Below are 22,935 nucleotides of genomic sequence, written 5' to 3'. Positions count from 1 at the left end.
AGTGAAAACTCTTGAAAATGAACAAAAAACATACAAAACACACTAAAAAAGCTAACAACCAGTTCTACATCAGAATTTTGCTGTCATAACATTCAAACAAGTATTAATCAACCCTTAGACTGATCTTAAAACACTGTATTTCCAAGATAACTTTTATCGTAACTTTTCATATGTTAAAACCCCCTTTTAGCCTAAAAATTACCTATTTCTTCTGCTGAATATAAAACAAAGACTTGTGACAGTTTGGCAACTCATATTTAATCCAATTTAGTATCTCAAATTCATCACACAGAACATTTACATCAGAAATCACATTTCACCTTATCAATCATCAGTTTTCACATTAATACACAACATATACAAACAATTCAACACACTATATTTCTTAATTCAATGCAATTTCACAATTAAATCAATATTTTACCATACAAACATTGATTATAACTTGCCTAACAAACAAAATCAAATAAAACTAGCTTTCCTTACCTCACAAGGAACAACCTGACTCTAAAACCAAATTGGAAGCAGACATAGTTCTTAAATCTCTAGATTAACCAAGAACGAGTAGGAGAAACATGATCACACATGCAACAACCTTTATCTCTTCTAAAAATAGATTAGGAACGAGAGACTAAAAAGGAGTCTAAACTTACTTACTTTATAACAAAAATTGATCGGTTAGAAAGATAGACTTTGTCGCTGTGATTGATTAGACACCTCTTAATTGTCAAATAAATGACTCAGGAATCAGAATTCTTGGAGAGAAGTTATAGGAGAAAAGGAGAAAAAGTTTTAGAGAAATAAAATGTGTTTTAAGTAGTGAGACGGGTTAAGAAAATTTTATTTGTATTATTTAATTATTTTAAAATAAAATAATCAGTCTTATTTTAAAACACTTACCAACTCTAATACTTTATTTTCTAGGTCTCCACACTACCTGAAAATTTTAGATATTAATCATTTTTAATTTAAAAATTAGTATTTAAATTAGTCATTATAATAATTTATCATAATAAATATCATAAAATAGATAAAGTTTTTTCATATTCGTGGAGTGTCCGCATCTGATTAAAAGAAGTTTACTACTTTTTTTCTTAATAAATAATTATTATACATAGTAATGAAGAGTAAAGATTAAAAATTTGTAGAAAAAATATTAATGATTTTGGAGAAAGAATTAATTGTAATTAATTTTAACAGTTAATTTAAAATAAAAATAAAAAATTAAAAGTAAGATTAAGTAATTTTTTTTATTTTTTATTCTTTCTCGATATATATATATATATATATATATATATATATATATATATATATATATATATATATATTTGATTAATGCTTAAATTGTATAATCCAGATGTTTTGCCATGCCAGAGGAGAAGAAAAAGAAATTAGCATGGATAAATCACAGTCGCTCGCAATTTAAATTTTAGTGTTTGTTTTGTCTTCAGAAAAGACGAAGGGTGATTTGGTCATTTCGTCGCAGTTATTCTTTTGCAACGGTCATCTAAACATAACTGGATTCAAAAACTTGTTTCTCTTATCCCTGTCTTCACTCTTGTGAACGTTTGAATCCAAAATTCTTATTCTTTCTCTGTTTTTCTCTCTTTCATTCTCTTTCTGTTGTGTATAGATCCATTGCTAGTTTATCTACCTGCTCTGCAAAGCCTTAACCATGAGGCAATTCAGTAATGCACAGACATCAGAGACTCGCTTTTCTGGCACCATTTCTTCCACATCTCTCAGAAACTTTCTTCCCAGATCATTCTCTTCCAAGCACAAACCCACTTCAATCTCTAAAATCCCAAATTCAGATGCAGAGAACACTCCTCCCACCGATCCCAACATCTTGAACAACCATGACCAATCGTTGCCTTCTACAATCAAGGAATCACTCTCAAAAACCTCAACTTCTCACCAATCGAAACCCCCCTTTGAATTAGACCCCCCAGTGAAGGTAAGTACAATTTCTTTTTCTTTTTCTTGAGCTTAGTTTTTAAATGAAGTTGTAATGTGTGAGTCTGAAGATGGGTAAGTGCAAAATTTCTGCTTTTTTTTTTTTTGCTTATAATTTAATTTTGACACAGGTTGTAGTTCGAATCAGACCTACCAACAACAATGGAATAGAGGGAGATCGAACTGTTAAGAAGGTTTCTTCTGACGCCTTGTGTGTCGGGGATAGGCAATTTACGTTTGATTCAGTTTTTGATTCGAACACCAGTCAGGTAAAAAGATTTGTGATTTATATATTTCTTTTATCCTTCATTAATTTTGTAAGATAGTATTAAGGTAACTTAGTTACTATTTATGTGAGTTGCTTTTATAAATGAACACCAAACCCAATATCTTTTATATTTTAGTATTTTTTTCTTACAGGTTTAAGGCACTTAGTTACTATTTATAATGACTTATGAGGGAAACTGCTAGGAATTCATTTTTTTGCTTCCAAGTTGTTGCTTCATACTCATAAAAGTAGATAAGTGTGATTTATATTTGCTTTTGTTTGCTCAGGAAGATATATTTCAGTCAGTGGGTGTCCCATTGGTTAAAAATGCTTTGGAGGGTTACAACACTTCAATTCTGTCATATGGCCAGGTACTACTTCATGTTTGCTATATATAACGGTATTCTTGATTGACTATTAAGTGTTGAGCATTTTTTTTTTCTAATTTTCCTTTAATCCTTCGTTAGTCTGGAAGTGGAAAGACTTATACAATGTGGGGTCCCCCAAGTGCCATGTTTGAGGAGCCCTCGCCTCAAAGTCACAAGGGAATTGTTCCTCGGATCTTCCAAATGTTGTTTTCTGAGCTTGATAGAGTACGTTTTACTTCCTGCTTAAACCACTAAATCTACGGTTTATGTAATATTTTGAGTATTAACTATTTTTCATTTTCAATTACTATTTTAGGAGCAGCAGGCGTCTGATGGTAAACAATTCAACTATCAATGTCGATGTTCTTTTCTTGAGGTAATTATTTCATAAAACTTCTCATCTTGGCTCCATTGCTTATATAATACTGATCTTATTTTTATTCTGTTGTTTGAAACAGATATACAATGAACAAATTGGGGACTTACTCGATCCAACCCAGCGCAACCTTGAGGCATGCATATGTCATCCTTTTGTATTACAACAATATCTCATTAAACATTATTTACTAATACATTTGTTTTTCATTACTGCATGTTCTTATGTCTGGTCCAAATTATTGCAGATGAAAGACGATTCCAAAAATGCGTTGTATATAGAGAATCTGACTGAGGAATATGTTACTAGCTATGATGATGTGACACAAATTCTGATTAAGGTAGTAGCAAAGTAAATATACTGCTCTGAAGATTAGATGTCTACATGCTTTATGTACTTTATCAGCTAACTAATTTGGTCATTATATGCTTCAGGGACTTTCAAGCAGAAAAGTTGGAGCAACAAGCTTAAATTCCAAGAGCTCTAGATCACATATCATTTTCACTTTTGTCATTGAATCGTGGTGCAAGGTATTACCACTATAATTGTATTTAACATGCTTAGCTGCAGATAGTTAACATATTTTTTTCTTATGTAACATTGAGACAAATGCATATTGATACTTCCACTCTTATTGAATTGCTGCTTTTGGTTTTCTTTCTTTGATTGGTGCTGCAGGGAATATCATCAAAGGGTTTCAGTAGTTCAAAATCTAGCAGAATTAGCCTTATTGATCTTGCTGGACAGGACAGAAACAAAATTGAGGATGCAGGCAAGCAATGTCTAAAGGAAAGCAAAAATGTAAAGAAGTCCTTATCTCAGCTCGGGTAAGCTTCCCTGCCATGACTATATTACATTTGGTTCATATACTCTGCAGTTTGGGTTGCTAGTTTCTCTTAATTTCCTTTTCTGATGATATTTAGTTTTTTTCTTTTATTTGTGATTTTAACTGTTTATTGCAAATTTAAGTCTCTGAGTCCAAAGTGCATGGGGTGGCATCTAGTGTTTATAGTTTGGTCTTTTTTTATTTAATGGGTGAACTTAACCTCTATTTTATTTCACTACTGTAGGCATTTAGTGGATGTCCTGACTAAAGAATCACTCTCCGGAAAAGCAGAAGAAATTTCAAACAGGAATTCCTGTTTAACACATTTACTGCAAGAATCACTTGGTGGAAATGCCAAACTATCGTTAATATGTTCCATCTCCCCCGATAACAAGTAATTTACCTGGACCAAGGAGCATTACTTAATCACTTGTATGCCTTTGTTTCTAGTGGTAACCATTGTATCTGTTGATTGTAGGAATACTGGCGAAACTTTGCGCACACTCAGGTTTGGACAGCGAGTAAGAACCATTAGAAATGAACCTGTTATCAATGAGATAAAGGAGGATGATGTTAATGATTTAAGTGATCAAATCCGGCAACTGAAGGTATTGTTTTCCCCCAAGACTTTGTTTGAATAGTTTTTAACAGGGGTTGTTGCAGATATAACATCCAAGAATTACTCATGTTTGATTACAGGAAGAACTTATTAGAGCAAAGGCTGAGGTTCGTTGCTCCGATGGGATTAAAAATGGATACTTCCAAGGACGTAATGTACGGGACAGTCTCAATCAGCTGCGTGTCAGCTTAAACCGCTCTATACTCCTACCCTGTATTGACAAAGACACTGATGAAGAGGTGAATGTGGACGAGGAAGACATAAGGCAGTTACGCCAGCAGATTGATGAATTGTATCATTCATGTGAAGGGAATCCTAAAAACATATCTGTCAGTGAAGATAGTGTCCAATTTTATTCTGTTGCAGAAATTTGTGATGCAGATATGACCAGTGGTGATGAAATTGAAATAGAGGAGGAAGGATGTTTTGAAGACACACTGTGTAAGCCTTGTCCCGAGGAAAGTGAGGGATCAACTACCATCTTGTATACTTCAGCTGATGACTTTGCAAGTACAGCTAATGCCTGGTCAATTAAATCTACTTTCAGAGATAGCATTTCAGTTAGCTCATGTGGCCGATCTCCAATACTTGAGGAACCAACGTTGTCCGAGTCTCCAAAAATAAAAAATGTCCAGAGGAAAAGTATGGCTTATACATCAAGTTGTCTGGGAAGTTGGAACAATGTGGCAGAGGAGAATTTGAGTTCAAGTAAAGAGGGTGAGAAGATGCGATTGTCGCTACGATCAAGCAAGGTTTTTGCAGGTCCTACAGAATCCTTGGCCGCAAGCCTTCAAAGGGGATTGCAGATAATTGATTATCATCAGCGAAACTCAACATTGAACAAATCTTCAGCTTCCTTCTCTTTTGATCACTTAACCTTGAGACCTTGTTCAGAAATAGACAAGGACGATTCTGGTGATCAAATAACGCAACAGAAGAAATATTCTGTCGACGAAAGTACTGCCACCTTGCTTTGTGAACCTTGCCGTAAGAGAATATGCAATCAGGATACTACTGAGGTTCAAGGAAACGTAAAATCAAGGATTGAAACTGAAGCAGAAAATCCAGATGGACTGACAGATAAAGTTTCAGAAGTATGTGTTGTAGAAAATTCCCAGAAAGTTCTTCGATTATTAGTTATCTTGTCAAACTCATTTATCTTATTGTTGTTGTTTTTGCTTCAAGGATTCCCAGAGTATAATGGAAAAAGCGATCACAAGAGAAAAGGAGCTAGAGAATGTTTGCAAGGAGCAAGCTGCTAGAATTGAAGAACTAAATCAATTGGTATAAAGAGCAATTTCATTCATGAATTATTGTTTGCGGTGTGAATTTACAGTACTGACAATTTAGTTTTGGTTTGCCTAGGTGGAGAAATTGAAAGGAGAAAAAGAACTAAAATCTTCCATCATTGTGTATGATCCTGAGAGAAACAAACAGACTAGACATGAAGATAGTAACTTGTTGAATGATGAAGACAGGGTCAGTTGTTGGTTTTGTAATTTACAATATAGTTCTATCCATTTGAAGGTTTTATATCTCACGCTTGTGCTCAACCTCTTATGTTGTTTGCAGCTTCCAAGAGGCACTTCATTAGACAAATATTTACCAGATGTTGTAGAGGAAAAATGTGAAATTAAGGAAGTAAAGGAAGTACAGGAAGTAGAAACTAATGGAGACAGCTCTTTTGATGCAGCTGAGAAGGAAGAACTTCTCAAGGAGATTCAAAATCTAAGAAGCAAGCTGCAAATATGTAGCGATGCACCGGTTAGAAAGTCCACCGACAAACTAAGATCGTCATTATCTTTAATGTCAAGATCCATTCAACAGCGAAAAAGTGCTGTATTTTCTCAAGATAATAACGGAGATGAGCTAGAGAAAGAGAGACAGAGATGGACAGAAATGGAAAGTGAGTGGATTTGTTTGACTGATGAACTAAGAGTTGATCTCGAGTCCAACCGTCAGCGGGCGGAGAGAGTGGAGATGGAACTGAGTTTAGAGAAAAAGTGCACTGAAGAGTTAGACGATGCACTAAAAAGAGCAGTTCTTGGACATGCCAGAATGGTGGAACACTATGCCGACCTGCAAGAAAAATATAACGATTTAGTTGCAAAGCACAATGCCATAATGGAAGGCATAGCAGAGGTGAAGAGAGCAGCGGCCAAGGCTGGAAAGAAGGGTCGTGCTCGCTTTGCCAAATCTCTTGCTGCTGAGCTTTCTGCATTGAGGGTGGAGAGAGAAAGGGAAGCAAAATTCTTAAAAAAGGAGAACATGAATCTCAAGATTCAACTTAAAGAAACTGCAGAAGCTGTTCATGCTGCTGGTGAACTACTTGTCAGACTAAGAGAAGCTGAGCATGCAGCTTCTATTGCAGAGGTAAAAATCTCATCATCAATTCTTTTAAAATGCATCAAAAAATGTTCTGTGAAAAGAAAGGACTCTATATTTTGGGTATTTCTATGTTTTTTTCTTGACTTTTGCATTTCTTACAGGAGAATTCAACAAAGGTGCAACAAGATAATGAAAAGCTAAAAAAGCAAATGGACAAGCTGAAAAGAAAACATAAGATGGAGATGATTACCATGAAGCAGTACCTTGCAGAGAGCAAATTACCAGAGTCCGCACTGCAGCCACTATTTAGAGAGGATTCTGATGTGGTTCAAGACAATGCAACTTCCCGTGAGGATCAGGCATGGAGAGTAGAGTTTGGAGCAATCTATCAACAGCACTATTAATTCCACATTTCTTGGATTAACAATTGATGATGACTTGCTTTGTCTGGCATCAGATCCTTCTTGGATCAATAAGTCTATTCTTATATTTCTTGTACTGTTTTAAAATTCATTATTTTTTCTGTCTGCTTGTACTGACAGTAGGTGAGTAGCAACATTTGAATGGTTTAATTGATATGTTTGAATTATTTGGGGAATGGAAATAATGTCTAAAATACAGGCACAACTTGCAAGCATGAAAGGACATCTAACACGTGAAAACGTTAACTATTGTCTCAACCATTTATCGAGGTATTAATTTAAACTTACACCATACTAGTTTGAAAAAATATACTTTAATTAACCCTATACATTAATGCTGATTAGTTCTATATATGAAATAATTAATTCTTAGATATAAAATATGATATTTGAAGTTATCCTGTAAAATAATTCAGTATGTTTATTTATCAATTTCAAACATGTCTATCGGCTCGGGTTGATTTGATTCGACTCGATTTAGTTTGGTCCAACTTTGCTTAGTTCAGTTTGGTTCAGTTTGATTTGATTCGGTTTGGTTTGGTTCGATTAGGATTGGCTTGGTTCGATTCGGTTAGGCTTGGTTTGGTTTGGTTTTCTTTTGTTCAATTTGGTTTGGTTTGGTTTGGTTCGATTCAGTTAGGCCTGACTCGGTTTGGATGGCTAGGTTTGGTTCAGTTCGGTTAGGTTAGGTTTGGCTCGGTTCGACTTAGCTCGGTTTGGTTTGACTCAGTTCGGTTCGGTTTGACTCAGTTTGGTTTGGTTAGGTTTGACTCGGTTCGACTCGACTCGATACAACTCGTTCGGCTCAACTTGGCTCGGCTCGGCTCGGTTTAGTTGGGCTTGTTTCGTTTCAGCTCGACTAAGCTCAGTTTAGTTCAGTTCAACTCGACTCAATTTGATTTAATTTTGTTCAGCTTAACTCGACGTTTCGATTTGATTCACACTGCTATTGCAACATGACACAACCATCTTTGCCATTTTAGTACCAAACTCACATTAAAGATCTAATTACTCTAATTTTTCAAAATAAAAATCTAATTTATTAAAAAAGTATAGGAACTAATTATATGATTAAACCAATATATTATACATATAAAAAAATTTCACGTCTTCTATGATCAGCGAAGGGATACATATATAATATAAATTAACAGTTTAATATCTAAATATTTTAAAATAATAGGTCGATGACGGTGATCTTGTCATGCTTTTAATTCCGGACATACTTTGAAAAATTTGTTTTCAACCATTTAAATAACTTTTAGCACATTTAAAAATATCTTTAACTGATTTGCTTATTATTATGATTATTATTAGAAAATCTCAACCGTTATTTCAAACACAGATTATTTTGAAAATAGTTTTTCTTTTCTATAAAAATAGCCGAAGACATGCTGAAAGAGATAAATACAACAAAAGAAATGTATAATTATTTTTGAACCAGTTCGTCATTAATCTAAGACTTGTGTAGATTACTCCTAAGAAAAATAAATATTGAATAATTATTTTGTAACTAGATCATGATTAAATGACCAATGCTTGAATCCATAAATTGAAATCAAAAGAATTTTTTTACCATAAAGTAAATAGTTGAAAAAGGTGAAAACAAGTTAAAATATTTTATTATTTATTTCTAATTATACAGTATTTTTTTGGTTTAACTAATTTGCTCAGGGTTTGTTTTTGAGAGCATTGGGAGGTGAGAAAACGACGTCGTGTAGAGCGTTAGAAAGGGATAACATCACAGTCTCGCAGTCACCTACAACAGAATTGAGAAGAGAAGAACCTGAAGAGTAAAACGAAGGAAGAAGAGAGGTTTAACTTCTTCATCTATGGCGACGCCAGATTCTGACGCTACTATTCAGCCTCAAGATTCTGATTCTCTATCCAATCCTAGTCCTCCCAACGCTCTCGTCCCCGCCGCTCCTGCCGTTTGCCTCCTCCGCTTCGCAACTGACTCAGCCGGTGGCGCTCTCATGGGCTCTGTCTTTGGATACGGTCCTCCTCTTCTCATTTATTCGTATTATCGCATCACGCCGCCGTTTTATCAACTAATTTCCGTTTATTAAGCCTGATTTATTTGCTCACCTTTTAATCGAAGATTCGTGGTTTCTGTTGATAGTGTATGTGTGTGTTGCGGATATAGTGCTTGAATTCTTGTTCGTTGTGTTGACTGGCTTTTTTTATTGTCGATTGGTTCGTTTTAGCTATGATTTGTAGTGACTGGACGATTGACGCTTAGTTTATTGGAACTCTGAAGGAGTGAATGTGTTTTTTACTCGGTTTATTGGAGCAGGTGTCTGGTGTTAGGTTAAATTCAAGTATGTTTAGGTTTTTTAACTAATTGGTTTAGTTTTCTAAGTAATGTAGGTTTGAGTGAAAAAAAAAACCGGCACGAGTATTTTGAATGTGTTTTTATCCTAAAAGAAGCTCGTGTATAGGGAAAAAAAATCATGGAACTATGACTTTTGATGGCCTAGTTGTGAGTTGATTTTTCTGAAATTTGATTAGAGATTCTTAATGTGGTCTGTTTCAGGTGCTGGATTGTTTAAGAAGAAAGGTTTTAAAGGCTCCTTTGTAGAAGCGGGGTCTTATGCAAAGGTGCATTGGCATCTCGGTGCTCTTTTCCTTGGTTATTTTAGTTCGCTACTTGATTATATTTAATTTTGTTGTTTGTTTTAATTTAGCTTGTAATTAATGTTTGTTTTCTTTGTTACTAGACATTTGCAGTTTTGTCTGGAGTTCATAGTTTGGTTGTTTGCATCTTGAAAAGACTTAGAGGAAAGGATGATGGTATGAAAATTTAACTTCAAAATGGCACTTTTACTTTTTAGTGATCTTGCACTGGTAATATGAACTCTTTTGTATCTGCAGTCATTAATGCGGGGGTAGCTGGTTGTTGCACTGGTCTTGCTCTAAGTTTTCCAGGTATCTTTTGTTTATTTTATACTAATAAATTAACAAATTTGAGCTTTCTTTTGAAACTTTTAAGAAAAGAGGATAAAGGCCTTGCCAATGTGGCTACTCTGAATAAGTTTTCTAGTCATTCTTGATATCATAATCACTTGATCTTAAATCTAAGGTAATTTTTTCTATAGTCAGTGAATGTGGCACTTTTTTGAGAAGTATTACTCTGGATTCCTCTGTCTGCATACCATAACCTTAAAAGAAGGATTGGAAAAAAATTGCTGACGTAGAATGCCTTCCAATCATTGCTAATTTTAAAAACTGTTTGTCTAAATAAACTTGTAAATTTAATTTTTTGTACTTGTTTTGTATTTTGTTATTAGGACTTATCATCTATTGTTTCGCAGGTGCTCCACAAGCTCTTTTGCAGAGCTGTCTTACCTTTGGGGCATTTTCTTTTATTATGGAAGGGCTAAACAAGCAGCAACCAGCACTTGCAGTTCCCATGTCCTTGAAAAAACGATCTGTGCAATACAATGCTCGTCCTCCCCTGGCACTCTCCCTTCAACTCCCTCTTCCAGAAGAACTAAAAGAAGCCTTTTCTTTTTTCTCCGAGTCACTGAAGCAGCGCAGCAAGGGATCTTACCCAACATCTCAATAAGAAATCGGGTTTCATGGTGGTCTGGTATCATGTAGATAAGTTGTCACCCTTTCGCTTTTATTTTTTAGGTTCGTTGTAGCCTTCATCAACATTTTTTTTTTAACTTAAGGATGACTACAAATTGTCTAAGGACGACATGGATTGTTTACATGTTACTGACCTCCCATATGGTTTATTTAACTTGGATGGCCTATCGTATGATGATATAGTCTGCTACATCCACTTACAATCCCAAACACGGGTACCATCTAGTATAGTGTTATTTGGAAGCGATTTTTATTTGACAACCAAACTATGCAATTTTGAAATTCCGCCTAACTGACTAAACTTTATTATTTAGTTATTAGATCCGAATTCCAATACCTACATCGCGTAAAGTTTCTTGTAACCCATGCAATTCACGGATTTACCGTTTTTAATTAGAAAACTATCTTTCCCATCGTTGTTAGAATTCTAAAGAGCGTTCAAGCACTGGATTTCCTTCCTGGGTATCCAGCAATGTCTTGACTTGAATTATACATTTATATTGCCGACATCCCATAATATCAAACTTGGTACGAATTGAACCTGTTCATGCGCTTAAATTTAGACAATTTAACTCTTAACTGCATGTACTCAACGGAAATTACGGTATAGCTACGCTGCAGTTAAATAAGCATTTGAGCTAATTTATCCCAAGTGGTGAGAGAATTGGACTTCGACACATGGGTCTGAAGGAAGAACTTAAAAAAAAGAAAAGAAACCATGAAACGATTAAGGTTTTTTCTTCCTGCACCTCAAATATTACTAACGACACTCCAATATTAAGAGAAATCATGTTTAGGAAATTCCAAGAAACTTGTTTCTAAGTATTTCTAGAACAGATAATCCTGAAGTAACTTTTATGAAGGATAAAATAGTTGTTTTAAAAATATGGAGTGTACTTAGAAATTATGGGGATGCAGAAAGTAAAAGCAAACGATGCGTTTTAGAGAGAGAAAAGGAAAGGTCCTTTTCAATCTTGGCCTCGTTCACCCTGCATCTGCGCTAGGGCACTGCTAACAGGAACAACATAGTGAGCAAGATCACTCAAACAGAAGGTAAAATTGAACATCATCGCTCCGTTTTTCTTATCCTTATTTCAATCCTAATTCTTCAGTCACAATAATAACTTGGAGCGAATCTCTGGTGCTTTTTTTATGTTTTACTCTCTGATAATCTTTCATTTTTCTTTTGGATTCGGAATTTCGATTGACATTTTAAGCGTTCAGAAAGCGGTTAATGCTGGACGGGAAACATCGCGATGAGATTACATTGCGAACTTTTATGATTTTTTATTTGGAAGAAAAATTTGATGAGACTTTTCTTTCTATATTTGTTTTTTTTTTTGGGTTTATGTAGGGATTAATTCAATGGCTACTTTGAAAAGTCTGAAGATCAAGACAAGTACTTGCAAGCGATTAGTGAAGGAGTTGCATTCATATGAGAAGGAGGTTGAGAGAGAAGCTGCCAAAACTGCTGACATGAAGGAAAAGGGAGCTGACCCTCATGATCTCAAGCAGCAGGTATATCCTAAACAGTCTGCCTCTGCATTTTCATTCTTTAATTTTTGAAACTAATCTTACGTATGTGTTGTTTACTTTTCTCAGCTAAAACCAAGATTGTAGAATTGATTGTATCTTTTGTTGAACTAATTTGGATATGAACAGGAAAATGTGTTGGCTGAGTCTAGGATGATGATTCCTGACTGCCGCAAGCGCCTTGATGCCTCTCTGACAGACTTGAAAACAATATTGGTACTTTTTATTTCTTGCTTCTGTGCTTGCTGTATCTCAGTTTCTGCTGTCATTCATATTTTTTGTAATCTTGACATTCTCAGCATTTGATGCCTTGGCTCTCACCCTGCTAACTTAGTAGTTTTCACCCTTAATTGGTCTGATGGAAGATGGTACCTGTTAGTGATGTATGTACTGTGACCAAATCGATTGAGATAGGAATATACCTATCTTACTTATCATTCCTGGTCTTGCTAGTTCAATGTTTAATAGAAATGCGTGTTTCCTAGTTCCTACTGTTTTCTTCTCGTCTGGGTCAATGTGTCTCTCTTCAACTAGTCCACCCTTTCTCAATGAATTCCATCAACTTCCTCTTTATCTCATTTAATCCTTAGGAGGAAGTTAGAGAACTATTGACTGGTTGGGGATTGTCGGATCTTTATTTGAAATAACAAGAAATTACAACTAAAAAGACTTCCATACTGTGTTAAATTATTTTGTATTTTGTATTTTTATAGATATTTGCTGCAAGTATTTTTATGAATATCAACGCACTTGTGTATATTTGAAGCTGGAGCTTCAAAACAAACCGATTTATTTTCATTTATGCTCAAAACTCTTTGCTTTTTGTCCCAGGGGGGCTTCTCTGATTTAAAAATCAACTTGATATGTTTAATTTAAGCGTTTGTTGAATTGGATGGTAACTTTTTATTACGTTGGCATTTTCTTTTATTTTATTTCCCACTTTCAGGATGAGTTGGAGGACTCTGACGAGAAGACAGCTCCTGAAATTGAAGATGCTCGAAACACCATTGTAGAAGTTGAAAAAGTATTTGAAACAACAAAAGCTTAAGGGTGAGTTTGATTAATGCTCTTGATGAGGATATTTTACCTGTGTTACATGAGCCCTCTCCTCCCCTGTTTAGTTTTATGCTGCTATGGAACTTCTGAAACTGAATGAACATGAAGTTGCTTACTTTTCCAGGCTTGAAAACACGGTATCAATTTGTCAGAGCTTTTGTTTCTAATTTTCTCTATTTCTATATGGTATGCCATCTAAAAATCATTAGGTCTGTAATTTCGGCAGTGTTGTGTGTTTGCAGATAAAGGAGTTGTAAAATTGAATGAAATTCTATCTTCATTCTGGCAATAGTTGTAAACCTACTTTTGTTAGTGAATTCCATATACCGCGTAATATAATTAGCAACTTTTAATCAATTTATTAGTGGCTGGTTGATATTTTGTCCCATTAGAGTTAGTATTAAGTCGTCTAAGGCCTATGTATGACACAAGAAAATGCAGGGAGCTTTCCAACTATAATCATATTGAAACATTGATGGAGAAAAAAAATCACATAAACGTGTTATAGCAGAAGGAGACCAATGTCAACTTTTCTTGCTTTCACTTTAGTCTTCTTGTGAGTTCAACAAGCGTTGGCAAGACTAATTTTGAACGAATTTTGAGATGAGTTTAATTTTACCCAGCCCAGCACTCAAAATCAATTCTCATTAAATCAAACGCACATAAGCAAATAAACATTTGCAAGGGAATAACATATTAAAGAGTAGAGCCTTAACTATTATGTTTTATATTATTTTTGTTATTGTGAATAAATTGTTTTTTTATTACGTATAATTTACATATTTACTGAAACATAGTGTGTGTGTGTATATTAAATATTATTAAAGGCTAACTTTTTAAATACAAGTACTCTCTCCACAATTGCTTAAGATTTTTTATAAAATAAAATTTACTTTAAAAACATTGGGTGACACTAACTATCATTATTATCATTTAAACACTAATACATGTTGAATTTCACTACATGCAGCTATAAATTACTTTATAATTAATATAAATAAATATAAATTATTTAGTTTTTTTTATTGATGATTAAACGTAAATAGTTTAACAGTTGAGAAATTAGATGATAAAATGTTAAACAATGCATGATATTTTAAAAGGCAATATAATGATAATAATGAAAAACATGAGATGGCAAAGATTATTTGATATTGATTTCTCGTGAATATTAAAAATTAGGAGTATTCGGCGGGTTGAGTTGGGCAGAAATTAGTCAACTTCATTATTTAATCCACTGAAAAATATCCGGTTTAGTTTTTTGTATTTTTTTTATGTTAGATTGAATCAAATCCAATCCTTTTAAGTTGGATTAGATCGAGTCAAGATGATGAATATACTTAAAAAGTAACATAATTTTTATAAAAATTAATTCATGACTTCAAGTCAACAAATAAATAAATTATAAAAAATTTGCATACTAATTCAAAACATTATAAAAACATAACAAAATTTATTAATAACACAAATAATTCGTATGAGAGTAAGTTAGGTTGAATTAAATAAGATTTGATTTAATAAATGAAACCTAAAGCAATCTAATTAGATTAAATCAAATTAGATCATAAAAAAAGTACAATTAGAAAAAATATATTAAAATATACTGAAGAAAGTTTTGCAACCCTTAAAATTTTATTTAAGTCAACCGGAATAAAATAAATCAATCCAAACATACACACACAAAAAGGCTGTTGGTGAATAGTAATATACTAATATTCAAATTATGACTAAAGCTAAGTCTTTGTTTTTTTGGTATGCATGCTGCAAGCCTGATGCAAACACAAACGTGGATTTAGGATAATTGACCACATTTATTCAAACTTACTACTACAACTTATTTTAATGTAATGTCGTTTTCACTTCCAAATGTTAAGCGTAGTAATAAACATGAAGACATCTGAATACATTTTATATTACTATGGTAGTCATCAAATTAATTCCACAACACAAGCTTGTGTTAGCTTCTTAATGGATTAATTACATTGAAATCAATAATCTCAAATCATTTTTCAAATTAAGGGTGATGTTCATCAACGTTATAAAACCTTTTTATACCATTAATGGAGATATTCAGGTAATTTGCAATTTTCCTTATATTTTCTGAAACAACTTTATCTAAATGAAGAGTTATATATGGTACAAGAATAAAAAGGTTACTTATCAACACAATAGTTGATTGATATAAGAAAGAAAATTAAAAAAAAATTTAAAAATGAAAAGGGTAATTAACTATAATTTCACTGTTCTTTTTTACCTGCTACTACATGTGGATTTTAATTTAAGCCTTCAAACAGTATAGTATAAACATAATATAAAGTTAAAAAGGATAGAAATACTTGACCTAATTGATACATTCCAATTTACATCAGAACTTATTTTTGTTCCCATCTTTCCCAAATCAACCAACAAATGTGACCTAATACAAAATCAATAATCAAGGCTAAGTGAAGTTTCAGATCTCCAGTGTCTTGCTTTCTCAAATCCATTGGTATAATTCTCAAAATCATCAATTGTTTGGTCAATCTCTTCTTGAGTGTTCATCACAAAAGGTCCAAATTGCACCACAGGTTCCCCCAAAGGTTCCCCTCCAACCAAAATGAACCTAAGAACCTTTGAAGATTTGTTCCATGCTTCAAGGCCATCCCCAGAACCAAGAAGAAGTATATGATGAGAAGTCACAGGTTGAGACTTTTGGTTCCCAAAAACACCCTCTCCTTCCAATATGTACACAAAAGCATTCCAAGATTTTGGTATAAGTTGCTGCAAGTGAGCACCAGGTTTGAGGGAAAAATCCAAGTACATGGTTGGTGTTCTTGTGTAGATTGGAGACTTTATTCCAAGAGCTTCTCCTGCTATCACTCTGACTTTGATTCCATCTATCATAGTTTCTGCTATGTCCTTGCTCAGCATTTCTTGGTACCTTGGCTCAATCCTAAGATAACAGTACAAACACATATCAGACCAAAGCATTAGAGTCTTAACTAAGAAACAACTTTACCAATATAACGTAAACTTTAAGGTAGACAATGATTTTTTTCTTAAAAGGATCACAAACAGTACTTCCAAGATGAAAAAGTTGAATTCTTTAATAGTGGGTCATTCAGAACCAGACAAAGTAATTTGAAACTAGCATTTACAACATGTTATGGTTGCCCTTTTTATCATTGGAACTTCCATCATCACCATGGGAAATATGGGGTGGTGAGAGGCACTTTTTTTATGCTGGCCATTTCAGGCCATTTTGCACACTTGCTTCCTCAAATGCTCAATTGAAAAGCACTTCTAGGAAATGGTATATGATGGCAAATCATGAGAAAAAAAAGTCACATGTGAAAGTGAGGAAGCCATATCTTAATGCAGAAAGTTTAAAAAGATTTCACTGTTTCCTTGTGAAGAGTGCAGTTCCTTTTTGTCTCACTGATATTTGGTGAAGAGCATTATCCAAAAAACTATACCCCAAATCAATGATGATGATCTTCACTGACGCAAAAGGTACGTCATCAAAATAAGGCTAACGTTGTGATTTCAGTATTTCATTAAGAAACAAATCCTGGTTAGTGGTTTCTCTTATTTGAAGGTTTTTACATTAAAATTTTGAACAACACTAAGTAAAGATAAATCATTTAGTACACTTCTGGTTTTGTATTGATTTCAAGCAAGATGTATGACCTGAAATAGCAAAAAGTAGTTTTTGCATTTTTAAATTCATTTGACATGATTTTGTTGATATACATCTACAGTTGATGCTTATCCAAAACTCAGTTTTAAAAAGGACTAATGACTTTCTACAAGTTCAATCAGTACTTAATTAAGTTGTTTACTAGTTTTGACCTTTTAAAAGGGCGATAAGTAATTAATTAATTAATATATACATATACACATATATATATATACATATACACATATATATACATATACATACATATATATATATATATACATATACATATATATATATATATATATATATATATATATATATATATGTATGTATGTATATGTATATTCAAAAGTGACTCTTTGATTGGTTTAGAAGGATTTTGCACCTACATTTTATGTTTTGAAGAGAGGTTGATCCACAGCTGAAGACCCTTTTGAGTTCCTTGAGCTGCAGGCATTTCTGAGTGAACTATCCCTCTTCCTGCAGTCATCCACTGCAAGTCACCAGCTTCAATTGTTCCCTTTCGTCCATCAAAATCTTCATGTGTTATGGCTCCCTGAATTGTGCAAAAAAGTTGCATTCAGGTGAGGTTAGCACATCAGCACAAGCATGTGTCATCAGTACACAACTTTGGATACATTACATTGCACTCAACATGGTAGTTGGCATTCTAGAAAAATAAACCAGACAGCAACATGTGGGGTCACTTTTGTCTTTGTGCTATTACTATTAAGTCATAACCAACTACTATGGTAATAAGGACATCATCTTTAATGGTTTGGTTTCTGTGGCACTAATCTAAATGGCTCAATTGGTAACGAATCATTAATTTGTGACTAACATGTTGCCACACCATCAGCACACAGATTGTCACCATTTTTAGCTGATACTTTGCTCAACTAAAACTATGAGCTGATATAGATAAAGCGAACTAGTACTGCTATTTAGTTTACTTCTAATTTTTGGTTTTTCAACTATGTTGATTTGCACAGTAACCTTTATATTATGTGATTTTGACTTTGTAACACGGATTGCAACCAAAAGTAAAATAACTTAATACAAGGTTTTTTCAAATGTTGGAAAACTGTTTCATGATCAATGAGCAAAGGAGGAAAAGGCAACGAACTGAAACAGTAAAAATTACCTGCAACATGTATGTGACTGTCTCAAATCCTGCAAAAGAAAAGTGAAAAGACAATACAAGGAACAAGGAGTCAGAAGATTAACAAATTATATCACTGAAGAACATTACATCAATGACATATAAATCTCATTGACAAACCTCTGTGTGGATGATCAGGAAACCCAGCAGGAGCCGTGACTGCAATATTTCAGAATTTCACATTCTTAGAAAAAACAAAACAAGATTGACCCTGATGTATTTTTTCAGTATTGAAGTTAAAAAACAGAAAATTACAGAGATGCCCACCTGAGAATTCATCCAAGACAAGGAAAGGATCGAAGTTCTTGAGCTCAAATCTGAACATACCCACATAACGAATCAATTCAAAAAGCTCAACTTTTAAAAACTTGCAATGCAATATACATTTAAAGTTTATCTACACATCTCATCAAAATTAGTTTCAGCTAAACAGAATCTCATGTATGCAGAATGGCTAAAGAACAGCTGCGATATCATTCTCTCTTACCTCCCTATGCTTCTTCTAACAACTGCCCCAACACCCTCATGTTGAGGTCTGGCCAAGAACTTTCTGGCCACAAGACGAGGTTCTTTAAGGTAGCTGCTGATACCTTGGTTCGGCATTTTGTGGAAAAGAGAAGAAAAAGTTGTTGAATGATGGAAATGTGAGGAGCAAGACAAAGATTGTTTAAGGTATATATAGGAAAGTGGGGGGTGTGGCGTGAGAGGTAGATACAGAGGCAGAGGTTTTCACTGTTAGGAAAGTCAAACCTCAAAACGTATAGTGTTGGCTGCCAATGAAGACCCACATCGAATAGAATAAGGAACACTTTGCTTCAGCTCAAGGTTCTTTTGCTTTCCTTATTCCCACCAACGTCAGCATAACGCACTCGTGATGTGTGTCGTGGGCATAAGCATACCATACCACCTTATTATTACTATTATCAATTTTTATAATTATCATGATAATACAAAGTATTTAGTATTTTTTTTAATTACCAAGAGCTAAATTATATTTTTTTACATTTAACATTTTGATTCAAAATGTTCATTTATAAAAAAAAAACAAAAATTTCTCCACCTCATGTTTCCAAGATGGGAATTAAACATCTATTTCTAAACTTTTATAAGAATTTAATATTCTTTTTCTAATTATTATGACATTATTTTGAATGTTTTTAATTTGATCTCACTCCTTTTAAAAACGTTTCTTGACGACGAATGTAACACTCGAATATCATGAATTTAATAAAGGTTATATTACGTTGATTCATTTCCTAAAAATATAAATCAATTTTAGAACAATAATAATTAAAAAATATATATTAAATCTTCAGAAAGTTTTTAAAAGGATTTTTGTTTTGCACAGTATATACTTTATCATCTACAGAAAAATCCCAGAGGTTTATATAAAAATCTGAATCTAGAAATAATTGGCGTCATGACAATTTGGACTTAGCATTGTTTAATTACGAGTGGTTACATGAGTAGCACCTGTGATGTTAAATTGTTTGGTTTTATATTAAAATGAAAGTTAAGGTTCATAAATATATATAAAAAAAAAGGAAGAAGAAAAATTGTTGGATGATAGCTGGAGTTTTGCATCACTTGACATCACCCACGTTTCAGAATCGCTTAATTTAAGTCTTGACTTTTTTTAATAATCTATTTATATATCTTTTCTTTCTCTATTTACTCTATCATTTTTTTTTTAATCACGTTTAAGTGCTTCTCAAGTTGAGTTTTTTTAATAATGAAGTTACTAACTTTTATGAATATATATATTGAATTTTGTAGCATATATTTAATTCGATAACAATACTTGGTGATATTTGAAATTATTTGATTATATTTTTAGAAGTAGTGTCATATCTTATGCAAAGAAATAGGTTAAATTGTAATTTTAGTTTGTAATGTATTTTTTGTTCTATTTGAAGTGGACAAAAAAGAATAATAATGCAAAGAATTATTTGCGTGATAAAATATAACTTTTGTTGGTATTGATGATATTCATTTTCAACTTGGTCGTGTTAAAAAAAGTTATCAGATCATCCTCTGTTAAAAAAAGAAGCTCATCGATGACTGAACATGGAAGATGAAATACAGTTAGATATGAATGAAGACGTGGTGGTCCTACGAATAAGATAGTATACAAATAAATTTACTTGGTAAGTATAAATATTAAAATAAAATGTTTTCTCAATTAATTTTTTCTATAACTTTCCAAAAATTAATAATAGACTAACAAGTGTAAAAGTTTTTAATATATTTATTCAAATCAATGTACTTTATATATTTTTTTTAAATGTTTGTTAAACGAAATAATATTATGCTAATGAAAATTGATTATATATTAAGTAGACTTTATATTAAGAATTGAATTTTAAACTTATTTAATTTTGAAAAATTAAGTTGTAAAATAAAATCTGCAATAACTTATATAATCTAAATTACTCTTAAAATTAATTTAATATCATATATAATGTATAACAAAATAAAATTTGATGCAATTTTAAGTATAGAAAAAAATGACTCTTGTTACTTTTTTTTTTCCAAACGATGATTAAAAGAGTTAATTTAACTAAACATATTAAATGGTTAATGAGATATTTAAAGAAGATCCATTGTTAGAGAAGTGTTTGTGTGGTGAGAATGCATGATGGTGTAAGCATGATGATTAGAATTAGTGTTCGAATGACATCTTTCATTCTCACAACCACATGTGGAAGGAATTAATCAAAAGGTTGAAAAAATGGTTCTTATGGGAAAATCTAAGTCACCTTCGTTCTTTCATCAAGGTAAGTAAGTACAACAAACAAAGACATAGAAAGAAAAAATGACAACAAAAATACAAAGAGCGTATGCAGGGACGGCAATTTTACCCGCGAACACGAGTACTCACGGGTAAAATTCGCGACGGATAGTAGCTATCCGTGAATATTTACTACCTGCAGGTAATGGGTAGCGAGTATTTTAATACCCGCTTCTAAACGGGTCGGGTAGTATACTATCCGTCCCGTGGGTACCCGTCACCCACAAAAAATTTAAAAATAAATAATTTATATATTTTTTAATTAAATTTAATTAAAATTAAATTTTAATTGACATTTAATTTAATTTATATTATATATATATATATATATATATATATATTTATATTTTTATTTAAATTTTATTTTTAAAATGTATTAAAAATTTGTTTTTATTTTATGCGGGTATCCGCGGGTTTTAAAATATTCGTGGATATTTTTTAAGCGGGTACCCGGCAAATAGCGAATCGGATAGCGGGTACGATTTTATCCGGCAGGTCGGGTTGCGGATAGGCACTACCCGTACCCGATCCGACCCGTTGTCATCCCTAAGTGTGTGAAGGTTTAACTCTACACGTTGTTGCACTTACTTACCACACAAATAAGAGTTTCTTTCAATCTTAACATTGCAAATTAGGTTTTATTTAAATTAAGGCTTAATACCCTATTTTGTCCCGAGTTTCGCTCGACAATGTCAAATTAGTCCATCCTTTACAAAGTGTGTCAATTACGTCCTTACTTAATAAAATTTATATCAATGAAATCTCTTCCGTTAAATCTGTACAAACGGCGTTAATAAAAGAGAGAACGTTTGTACGGATTTAACGGAAGGGATTTAATTGATATAAATTTTATTAAGTAAAAACGTAATTGACACATTTTTTTTAAAGGATGGATTAATTTGACATTGTCGAGCGAAACTGACGACAAAATAAGATATTAACCCTTAAATTAAAAAGTAATTTAGAATCAATAATTATAAATAATTAAAATTTTAGTAATCATAAATGTGACTCCTTTATAAAGGTTGGAAAAATGTAGTAAAAGTGGGTTGTTGACTGTGTTGATTTAAAAAATAGGTGGTTTGACCTTAACTTGACGTGGCCTACATGGCAACTCATTTAATTTCTTTTTCCTTTTCAATAACAACAAAATGAAATTTCCGTCAGAATTAATGTCAGCATAAGATTGCCAACTCAAATAATAACAATTTTGACATCATTAGAACAAAAGCATGACGCATCTAATCAATCAAACTATTAAATTCGTAAAGCTCTTCCACTTTATCGATACAACAAAAATACCTACTTATTAAATATATTTCTTTCTTAATTTTCATTACAAAAGCTATTAATATTATCAATTTATCTTTTCGTTACAAACATACCTTTTTATTAGATATAAGTGATGGTATTAACAAATGTCAACTCATCATCTCTAACGAATGACCCTTATCTAACATAAGGAATAACAATTTTTTTTAAAAAAGAAATATATAAAACATATTATGTAAAAAATAAATGAAAAGAAAAAATTGAATCATTACTGTATATATGTAATGCTGTTAAATCTGAAAATTACTTGTTAATATATTTATGCACTTTCTGAAAAGTACATGTTAAAAAAATATTTCAATTATAACTTCGGCCTCGCATTTTTAGAATATTTCTGCATAATCTAATTAAACAGTGTTTTTAAATACTCAAAGAATATTCTTTAATCTTATTGTGCTAAATATGGTAAACTATATATATTAAATGCAACATTAAATAAACTTTTCATGGATGATACCGATGAACAATATTTTAATGCAAGAATCGTTCATGTACGAAGAACAAAATAAGAAATTGAAGGAGTGGTGGGATAATGTTGAATTTTAGTGTATCTTTTTCCCCTCGGTTCTTTTAATGAGTTCCTATGAGCTAGATAAGCATGCTGAGATGTTTATAAACAAATATTAGCTATCATTATGATAAT

General features: G+C 32.6%; 4 protein-coding genes across 4 annotated transcripts; 3 read left to right on the top strand and 1 right to left on the bottom strand.

The window, feature by feature from the left end:
• The first annotated feature begins 1,521 nt into the window (after nucleotides 1-1,521).
• Nucleotides 1,522-7,370, top strand: LOC124821820 (kinesin-like protein KIN-12F). The gene is made up of 16 exons (XM_047293768.2): nucleotides 1,522-1,957; nucleotides 2,088-2,225; nucleotides 2,512-2,595; nucleotides 2,692-2,817; nucleotides 2,909-2,968; nucleotides 3,051-3,104; nucleotides 3,216-3,308; nucleotides 3,403-3,498; nucleotides 3,647-3,795; nucleotides 4,039-4,188; nucleotides 4,273-4,402; nucleotides 4,494-5,507; nucleotides 5,599-5,697; nucleotides 5,779-5,892; nucleotides 5,986-6,786; nucleotides 6,903-7,370. Exons 1-16 carry the CDS (start codon nucleotides 1,676-1,678, stop codon nucleotides 7,143-7,145), a joined length of 3,633 nt encoding a protein of 1,210 aa, XP_047149724.2. The 5' UTR covers nucleotides 1,522-1,675; the 3' UTR covers nucleotides 7,146-7,370.
• A 1,529-nt stretch (nucleotides 7,371-8,899) lies between these two features.
• Nucleotides 8,900-10,935, top strand: LOC124821815 (Mitochondrial import inner membrane translocase subunit Tim17/Tim22/Tim23 family protein). The gene is made up of 5 exons (XM_088096048.1): nucleotides 8,900-9,161; nucleotides 9,700-9,764; nucleotides 9,884-9,956; nucleotides 10,038-10,091; nucleotides 10,478-10,935. The coding sequence occupies exons 1-5, from the start codon at nucleotides 8,996-8,998 to the stop codon at nucleotides 10,729-10,731; spliced, it is 612 nt and encodes a 203-aa protein (XP_087952174.1). The 5' UTR covers nucleotides 8,900-8,995; the 3' UTR covers nucleotides 10,732-10,935.
• A 718-nt stretch (nucleotides 10,936-11,653) lies between these two features.
• KIS (tubulin folding cofactor A (KIESEL)) lies at nucleotides 11,654-13,703 on the top strand. The gene is made up of 4 exons (XM_088096054.1): nucleotides 11,654-11,810; nucleotides 12,112-12,275; nucleotides 12,420-12,506; nucleotides 13,237-13,703. Exons 2-4 carry the CDS (start codon nucleotides 12,123-12,125, stop codon nucleotides 13,336-13,338), a joined length of 342 nt encoding a protein of 113 aa, XP_087952180.1. The 5' UTR covers nucleotides 11,654-11,810; nucleotides 12,112-12,122; the 3' UTR covers nucleotides 13,339-13,703.
• A 1,955-nt stretch (nucleotides 13,704-15,658) lies between these two features.
• On the bottom strand, nucleotides 15,659-18,892 carry LOC124842919 (pirin-like protein). Its single transcript, XM_047319527.2, has 6 exons — nucleotides 18,657-18,892; nucleotides 18,437-18,486; nucleotides 18,290-18,328; nucleotides 18,152-18,180; nucleotides 17,397-17,563; nucleotides 15,659-16,278 (listed from the first exon to the last, which is right to left on the bottom strand). The coding sequence occupies exons 1-6, from the start codon at nucleotides 18,770-18,772 to the stop codon at nucleotides 15,774-15,776; spliced, it is 906 nt and encodes a 301-aa protein (XP_047175483.1). The 5' UTR covers nucleotides 18,773-18,892; the 3' UTR covers nucleotides 15,659-15,773.
• Between the last annotated feature and the right edge of the window lie 4,043 nt (nucleotides 18,893-22,935).

This window comes from Vigna umbellata, chromosome 1 (assembly GCF_029865625.1).
Source record: "Vigna umbellata cultivar VRB3 chromosome 1, Vumbellata_1.0, whole genome shotgun sequence".
Taxonomy (NCBI): Eukaryota; Viridiplantae; Streptophyta; class Magnoliopsida; order Fabales; family Fabaceae; genus Vigna; species Vigna umbellata.
This window is presented reverse-complemented; position numbering and strand designations above follow the sequence as displayed.

What these genes read in the sequence shown, in the direction of transcription:
- LOC124821820 (XM_047293768.2), top strand. Translation starts at nt 1,676, where the DNA reads ATGAGGCAATTCAGTAATGCACAGACATCAGAGACTCGCTTTTCTGGC. An exon ending in AATTAGACCCCCCAGTGAAG is followed by an intron (nt 1,958 to 2,087) that starts GTAAGTACAATT and finishes ATTTTGACACAG; the next exon opens with GTTGTAGTTCGAATCAGACC. An exon ending in ATCAAATCCGGCAACTGAAG is followed by an intron (nt 4,403 to 4,493) that starts GTATTGTTTTCC and finishes GTTTGATTACAG; the next exon opens with GAAGAACTTATTAGAGCAAA.
- LOC124821815 (XM_088096048.1), top strand. Translation starts at nt 8,996, where the DNA reads ATGGCGACGCCAGATTCTGACGCTACTATTCAGCCTCAAGATTCTGAT. An exon ending in GGGCTCTGTCTTTGGATACG is followed by an intron (nt 9,162 to 9,699) that starts GTCCTCCTCTTC and finishes GGTCTGTTTCAG; the next exon opens with GTGCTGGATTGTTTAAGAAG. An exon ending in ACTTAGAGGAAAGGATGATG is followed by an intron (nt 9,957 to 10,037) that starts GTATGAAAATTT and finishes TTGTATCTGCAG; the next exon opens with TCATTAATGCGGGGGTAGCT.
- KIS (XM_088096054.1), top strand. Translation starts at nt 12,123, where the DNA reads ATGGCTACTTTGAAAAGTCTGAAGATCAAGACAAGTACTTGCAAGCGA. An exon ending in CTCATGATCTCAAGCAGCAG is followed by an intron (nt 12,276 to 12,419) that starts GTATATCCTAAA and finishes GGATATGAACAG; the next exon opens with GAAAATGTGTTGGCTGAGTC. An exon ending in CAGACTTGAAAACAATATTG is followed by an intron (nt 12,507 to 13,236) that starts GTACTTTTTATT and finishes TCCCACTTTCAG; the next exon opens with GATGAGTTGGAGGACTCTGA.
- LOC124842919 (XM_047319527.2), bottom strand. Translation starts at nt 18,772, where the DNA reads ATGCCGAACCAAGGTATCAGCAGCTACCTTAAAGAACCTCGTCTTGTG. An exon ending in TGTCTTGGATGAATTCTCAG is followed by an intron (nt 18,329 to 18,436) that starts GTGGGCATCTCT and finishes GAAATATTGCAG; the next exon opens with TCACGGCTCCTGCTGGGTTT. An exon ending in CTCTCTTCAAAACATAAAAT is followed by an intron (nt 16,279 to 17,396) that starts GTAGGTGCAAAA and finishes CTGTTATCTTAG; the next exon opens with GATTGAGCCAAGGTACCAAG.